At 38.6% G+C, this 8164-nt stretch overlaps 1 protein-coding gene across 1 annotated transcript; it reads right to left on the bottom strand.

Annotated features, from left to right (window-relative positions):
* Positions 1 to 4517: 4517 nt before the first annotated feature.
* On the bottom strand, positions 4518 to 7518 carry myl13 (myosin, light chain 13). The gene is made up of 5 exons (XM_078263654.1): positions 7355 to 7518; positions 5826 to 5853; positions 5338 to 5487; positions 4978 to 5151; positions 4518 to 4877 (listed from the first exon to the last, which is right to left on the bottom strand). Exons 1-5 carry the CDS (start codon positions 7463 to 7465, stop codon positions 4771 to 4773), a joined length of 570 nt encoding a protein of 189 aa, XP_078119780.1. The 5' UTR covers positions 7466 to 7518; the 3' UTR covers positions 4518 to 4770.
* Between the last annotated feature and the right edge of the window lie 646 nt (positions 7519 to 8164).

Genomic DNA, 8164 nt, shown 5'->3' with positions numbered 1-8164 from the left:
CCCCTGATTTTTACATGGTAAAAAAATCAAAACTGGCCCATCAACTTCATTTATTTAAAAATGGTTGGGTTAGGAAAAGAAAAAAACAACAGTTGGGTTTAGGAAACATGACATGCGGGGACACAAACCCCAATCTTCGGGGTGATAATCCTGTGTTGTTTAACCCATCCACCACCCTAACAGGCTTTCATACTACTCGCTACTGTTGTCGCTCTTAATACTACGTCATCTTCAAGAACTGCGTAGCTGCTGCTCTGCCCGGTGCGTTCTACACACATGCTGAAGGGTGCTTTTTGCATCGTATCTGACGCTGACAGCCACTGCCCAAGCTTCCGTATTTTACGAGTTCGGAGTGAGAATGGGTTAGGGATTGTTCTGGTGCCACTGGAGGTTCCACCAGATGTCCCTCATTTTCAGCCGGATGTCCGTCACCTTCCACTTTCTTTGTGTTGGCATTCTAAACTTAGCCTCGTGAGACCGTCCTGATCTCGCGAGCTCCAGTTTTCCACTCGCAGATCAGTCTGGCATCTTGAGACACGACCGACTAATCAGCGTTGGCTTTGAGGCGGGTTTAGGTGTGACGCAATATGAGAAGCGACTGTTCAGTCTAAACAACATGGCGGCTTCCACGGATGAGATGAGCGTAGCTATCGCGCAAGTTTTATCCGAATTAGAAAGTATTCCTTCATTGAAAGAAGAGCAAAAAACGGCACTGGAGGCTTTTCTCGGAGGAAAAGATGTTTTTGCTCTTCTCCCGACTGGTTTCGGCAAAAGTTTGATATATCATTGATCTGATTGGTTGATTTGGCCCGTCTATCACCAACATAGGTGGTGATAGACAGATGGTTTATCCAATCAGCTAACCAGTATTTTTGCCCCTTCCCAAAAGTTCTCCAACGGAAAGTTCCCAGATGGATATGCTGAGCAAATGCGAAGCAATCCATCTGGCGGAGTCAGGTTATTCTAAACTCTGGTCGATTCAGGAAACATCCTCCGAGATAGAACTTGAAGTTTTTTTTCAGTAAAATTCTCATCACACACTCAACAGCCATTTTAATTCCAGAGCTCGCCTCCCTATGTGCACATGTTCCACCAAAACAAGTTCCTTCCAGAGGCCATTTTGCAGAAGCACCGTTGCTGCCTCTGGCGCTTAGCGCCGCCCAAGAAATTGTGATTGGTTTAATTAACCAGAGCATGTTTTCCTTCTATCCAGGAATGTTGTGTGGACTTGCCAAACCCTCCTCCGCGGTGCTGTGGAGGAAGGCCTGGCAAAGCCAGACTAGTGGCACGTTTTCCATCACCCACCAGTGATTGGTCCACCAGAGAGGGTAGGCGGAGCTAATGCAACAGATTCACTCTTTAATTCACTTGTGTGTGTGTGTGTGTGTGTGTGTGTGTGTGTGTGTGTGTGTGTGTGTGTGTGTGTGTATGTATGTGTGTGTGTGTATGTGTGTGTGTGTGTGTGTGTGAAGCGGCGTACTGTTTTTTCCTGTCTCTGCTAGCGTTGTAAACGGTAACTATGGCCGAACAAACAAAGAAAAGAGAGATGACTACAGACAATGAAACTTCAAAAACAAGTGAAAGTGAGATCCAAAAAACAACTGCAATTAATTAGGATCACCTTACCAAAGCCAAAATTCTGACCATTTGCACTTAACAAAGCATAGCAATCATAGAAAACTCTAAGAATATGAGCATTCATTCTAGATTGTCTTACTGCCATATTTTATGTTTGACGAATGTTCATACCTCAAATTTAACATAACGATTAAAATCTATTCTTATCTGCAACATTTACAACAATGCTTTATTTTCTTTTTCTTACCACTCTTCAATAATTGCAAATAAACCAAAGTGTGTTTTGACTAAAAGACACACTGTACAGATAAAGCATTAGGCTCACATAATTTTCCGATGCGCTGTGGAGATACGTCTGATTGTCTGCTGTTTGATCTTATATAGACAGGTTTGTGCCTTTCCAAATCATATCCAATCAATTGAATTTACCACAGGTTACAGATCAAGGTAACGGAATAGGTATAAGAAATGGGAGGCCCCTGAGCTAAATTTCAAGTGTCACAGCAAAGGGTCTGAATATTTAACGTGATATTTAACGTTAACGTTTATTTTTTATACATATATATATATATATATATATATATATATATATATATATATATATATATATATAGCTGCAAAGGAAATCTAAAATCCTTTTTCGCTTTGTTATTATAGCATAATGGGTGTAGATTTGTTGAATGTATAGAGAGTTAACACCTACCAAATTCAAATTCCTTGTGTATGTAAGTATACTTGGCCAATAAATCTGATTCTGATTCTGATTCTGAATGAATTCAAACGATTTTAGCACAAGGCTATGTCTGTGCCACTGAAGCTAAAAATCAAAGAAATGCCAATATAATAATATCCTGTAGCGCGAACCTTTTGCTTATGAAATGCAAAGTGAATGCTGAACATATGTCTAATTCATAACATTAATCAATGTCAAATAACAATGTTTTAACTGAGGTTGAGTACAGTTAAAGTGCACTTCAATAAGAAGAGCATTAAAGAAATTATTCCATAGATACAGCCAGTTTACTTAAATACTCTGCTGTGCAGTTGAGTTGTAATATCCCAGCAACGGTACTATCCTAGAGGTTGAATGGAAAATTGCGTGTGCACAAGTAATGGTTAAATATAACTCAGGCTAAAGAGGAGAGCAGGCTGACAAAGATTAGGTTTCTTCAAAGATTATGAAGTGTGAAGGAATAGTGACTCTTTAAAAGCATTTGTTTAAAGATTTCACTCTATTTTCATATTTTACAGTGTAAACATCATATCTTAAAGCTGAAATAATATTGTAAGAGGTATAAAATATAGCAGCACAAAATTAATCAGATTCCATTTGTGATTAGGTTGTGTTGTTTAACTTTAATCGTACAGTAAATGTGGGTTTAAAATAAGGAGAGAAAGAAAGAGCGGTTATTCAACGACCAGAAGTAATTGAATGCATGTTTTGCATTTTGTGAGGGGAAAACCATCTAGCAGTTTTGTTAATTAGGTTTATTATGAGTCTGTATCTGTGTTGAAAGATGTATGTTCATAAGCAATGAATGTAACTGTGTCACTGATTCGATCAAATGGAAATTTGAATTGAAATGGCATTCACTTTTGTGGCACCAGTGGGATGGATGGGTTGTGACAGGTGAACTTTAGAGATTTATTATGCTTTCATATGATGAAAACAGGACTGGAGCTTTAATGGAGTGAAAACCCACAATCAAGCTTTCAGGGTACTTACTTATTACAGCAAAGTAATGGCATGCAGTTTTTTTCCCCACAGTGTGTACTGAAGCCATTAATTGCAATAAAAGAAGACATTATTTGAACAACAGTTCCTCCTGCTGCCTATAGAAGGTAATTACCACTACACAGTTTATATTTTGCATATACAGAAAGTTGAGACTGATTCAATACTAACGTTTTGTCTCAGGCCCACCTACAGTAGTTCACTTGTGTTTTTCTTTTAATAAAATGGCATAGAGCAATAACAAAATAATAAAATATCTGTATACTGTAGGTAATATAGTTCATTAGGTACACCTTGCTAGAACTCCAATCTTATATAATGAAATTGAATTTCATAATTTCATTTTAAAAATTATATAATTGTACAATTGTCTTTATCTTTAATGTTTATTGTATTGTATTAGGCGGGTATGAGCACTGTAATTTCCATTTTTATTGATGAAATAAACTTGACTTTGACTTTGACTTAATGTAATTATATACACTGCTCTCTCTTATATTCAGTTCTGTCCTGAAGTGAATGTGTCTAAACAACAAAATAATTTCTGTGGGATGGCCTTCTTTCCTTTCTTGTTTCCCCTTTAATGTTACCTTTATTTTCCCTGTGCCTATACCCTTTATTTAGCCTACATCTTTTTTTCTTCCAGTGACATGAAACTAGTTTTTTTATTGTATACCTGTTGGATATATCTGGGATTAGAGGAAATTATACAATATATTATTATATATTTTAGTTTCTGCACACTGGCAGCACTGAGTTTCTTAGCACCAAAAGGTTTTTTCACAGAAGGCATTTTGACTTGTTACAGTAGAAAATGCACAGGTGTGAATTATAAAATTAGTGATGGCTTAATTCCATTTAGCTGCTTTGATTTCAGGGTCCTTGGTATCGTGCATGCTGGCTTGCTGTCACACAGTCGCTTTCACTGGAACACTTGAATAGAGCAGAGCCATCATTAGTGTTATTATTAACACCTGTGCTTTTCCTCCTATGACAAGTAAAACATGTCTGCATTAAAAAGGCCTTTATGCCTGACTGAGTCCATGTTGGAAAAGTGTTTTTTCTAATGAACTCAGTATTGTGTGCCAGAGTTAAACTTCTCCTAGTGAGATACAGTGTGTATAATTCTCTCTTTAATAAGTTGTGGAGCAGCTTTGAACCGTGGTTTTGAAAAACAGAACACCATCAATATGATTGTATTTATTTACCATGATCTACAATATGGTGCAATGTGTGCACAGCATCAAAACAAGCGGTCTTAAAAAAACAAGGTGACATATTGATGAGTTGTAGATCCATCTGAGATGCATGGAAATGAAAAATATACAAGATGGGATTTACAGAAACATAGATCTGCTGTCAAGAATTCAGGGTCTTGGTTTCCTAAATGAAGGAAAAACAATTCATATTGATCTCATAATGCATGACAATCAGGCTGAAATGCACTTTTACCCTTTTTAAGTTGCCATAATGTATTTTACAAAAGCTTCATAATTGATGCATCCATTAGCATCCTCCTGGTTTTGCATCAGCTGCTCCACCTCGCCCTCATTCATCTTTTCACCTGTGGTCCATAAGGAAGAAATCAGGACTATCAGCTCATTACTTATCCTTACAATGACGACTTTATAAAAATCTGTTTGTGGCAAGACTGTTCAACTCACCCAGTGTTGCTAGAACATGCCTGAGCTCAGCTCCCATGACTGTGCCGTTCCCCTCCTTGTCAAATACCCTCAGACCCTCCACAAAGTCCTCATATGTTCCACGGTCCTTGGCCTTGCAAATATGTTGGAGCATGGGCAGAAACTGGTCAAAGTCAAGCATCTTAGTCTGCATGTCTGTGGGGGAAAAGTGTTTTTACCAAAAAAAAAAGGAAAACTGGACAGGCTTAAGCTATGACCGATGTTGAACTATATTTGAACCTTTCTCTGTATTCGACAAATGTTGTCTTTGAACCAGATTTAACGCAGTATTAACCAATCTGTCAACAATAGAATCACTCAGGTGCATACAGTACAACCCACCTTCAGGCTTGGGCTTTCCTAAGACATTCATGATCTCTGTGTTGGTAGGATTCTGGCCCAAAGCCCTAATCAGGTCACCACACTGGGCGTAAGTGATTTTCATCTCATTGGCTGGTGTCCTGTCAAACAGCTGGAAGGAATCTTTGAAGTCTGTCAACAAGAAGAAAAACAAGTTATTCCTTCTGATTTTGATTCAGTTGATTGTGATTCAAGAGTGCATGCAGAATCTCAAGGAGAAGCTTCAAAATAATAATGTAAAATGGCATCCCTCGGATAAAATGGTCCTCTGAGACAAAACCAGAAAGATTCAATTGTTCCACTCTACCTTTGCCTTCATCTCCTTTTAAATGGATTGACTTAGATTAAAACAGTATCCACGAACAGCTGTTGCATGGGGAGCATGATCACACAAACCACTCCATCCCTCTATAAATAGCTTACCCTCCATGAAGCACAAATGGCAACTGTAACAACAACTTCAACCTTACCCTCAATTTGCTCGGGGGTGAATTCCAGCTAAAAAGAGACAAAGAAAATAAGGTGGTTAGATGCTGCTAAACATTCAGGAATTAGAGCAGTTCACAAGGCAAGTGAGTGGGATTTACAGCAGAGGAAATTAATTTTGAAAACAGAAGAAACTGTTAAGTTTGACATCTGGCCTTGCCTCAACCTGTATAATGCCAATCCAACAGATCGAGTTACAGTACTGAGTTACAGTGCATTGTTCATCAGTGACCCTGGGTCGGACACCCCCTTCTCACAGTCTGTCTGCTACTGTCCACTTCATTTGAGTTTATTTTTAGATGCAATATGTGGCAAAGAATGGTTGATACTGAACCAGGATGTAAAATACAATTTTAACAAGGTCAAGAAATCTAAACCTGATAATTATGTCCTGTACCGTTTTGATGCACTGCATTTGAACATGCGCTGCTTATTCATCAACCACTTGTTGTTAAAAACATGAAGGTGGTTTAAAACTTTAAGAGGGACTCTGTTGAGAACTTTATCTTCACTTAAGGCTAACACTTTGCCGTATGAAAGACCAACACATTTTTAAGTGAGTATTTATGGACGTAGTGTCAGAATGTAATAAATAAATCAAGTATATAATATTATGTTGGTGTTCTAGCAGAGAAGATACAAGAATATACCAACTATATGTATGACAATTCAGTTATACTTTAAAAAAATATTGTTGTTCTGAATACCCCTGACAAACGATGACCATTTATACTGTATATTTCGGCCTCCCATCAGATAGTGCTTTTAGTGTCTGTCTGATGTCTGGATATCTACCAACCCCCAGCCCCTCTATTAAGCTTTGTAAAAATATTATCCAAACACTTATCTAAGCATGTTTAAAGATGGATCGTGATGGATGTAATTATCTATATTTTTCCTTCTCCTGGTTTTTCCACCCTTTTGCTCTTAGAGGAATGGTGCGGGTGGGTGGCTATTCAGAGACATAATGAAAATCATATTTTGTGGCTCCATTGTACCATGGCGGCTCGCTTAACCAGGAAAACATTTATCCATTGAGAAGGGGCCAAGTCAGCAGAAGATCTTTCCATGATGTGTGGTATCAGCTAGTTTGCCTCTGAACCTCCCACTAACAAGTAGTCACAGCTTCTTTAACTGTATAACAATTTATTTAGCATGTTTGAAGGTTAATAAAGAGCTGAAATAACTATAATTATTATACAAATCCCCAGCATCACCATAACCTATTCTAATGGCTGCACAGTCCTGTTTTGCTTGCACTGCCAAGCTCAGATCACATGGGGTCTCTGAAGCTCTTAAACACCGGCTGGTAACCATTTTTTATGAAATCTCCTTAGTAGTAATAATCCTATAGTAAGTATAGTAAATAATAAATAGAAATTATACTATGATAAGAATAAAAACAAAAATCTTTATATTTTAAGTTTAATTTCCAGTCCAGTTTCCATTTCTGATATTAAAACACTCTAATCTGTCTAACTAAGCAGATGTACAGTTTTATTGCTTGTTTTACCGTTACTGTTGCAGGGTCAAACTCCGGGGTCTTAGGGCGTTCTGGCTCTGGCGGCTTAGGTGCTGGTGCTGCTGCTGCAGGTTTTGGCTCTTCCTTCTTCTTTGGGGCCATCGCCAGAAGCGCTCAGGAGACAAAGTATAGGACCGACACAGACACAGAGGGATCCAGCACACTGCGGTTGGATGTGGCCCAGTAGAGGTTAGGCCCCTTTATCCACTGGCCACAGATGTCATATCCTCCACCCCCTGCAATGCCCAACCACACTGCCAACAATAGGGGGAGGACTATAAAAGGATATGCCTTTGTGATTCTATTTAAGACAAAGGTTGTTGGTTGTGGGTGTACATCACCAGGATATGAATGATGGAAAACTGTATTGGCTGAAATCCCATGCCTGGAAGCTTCAGTTAATTAGGAGGTGTCCATCAACATGAGTGAGACATTATGTTACCTCCCTTATCTTGGACTGTTGACCATGCTTAGGGAGTTCTGGTGGATATTAGTGAGGAGGGGATGAAGACGATGATTACTGGACAAGATGGGGTGAAGTTGTTTAAATTACAATGCCTCAATGATAGGACACACTGCAATTCCCAGCAATCATCCTTGATTATTATTCAAAATTGCAACCAATGACATAGCCGTATTTACTGTGCAAATACTGTGCCAGGTCATTTATGATGATCATTTATCTGGTCTGAGCAATGGGATTTGCAGAGCATTAAACTCAAATCCACCGGCCCAAACAGGATTCACAGAACGTTGTTTCTGTCTGATCTGGGACTTTTGAGTGTAGTTACATATGAACAA

Source organism: Sander vitreus, chromosome 12 (genome assembly GCF_031162955.1).
Source record: "Sander vitreus isolate 19-12246 chromosome 12, sanVit1, whole genome shotgun sequence".
In the NCBI taxonomy this organism is placed as follows: Eukaryota; Metazoa; Chordata; class Actinopteri; order Perciformes; family Percidae; genus Sander; species Sander vitreus.
This window is presented reverse-complemented; position numbering and strand designations above follow the sequence as displayed.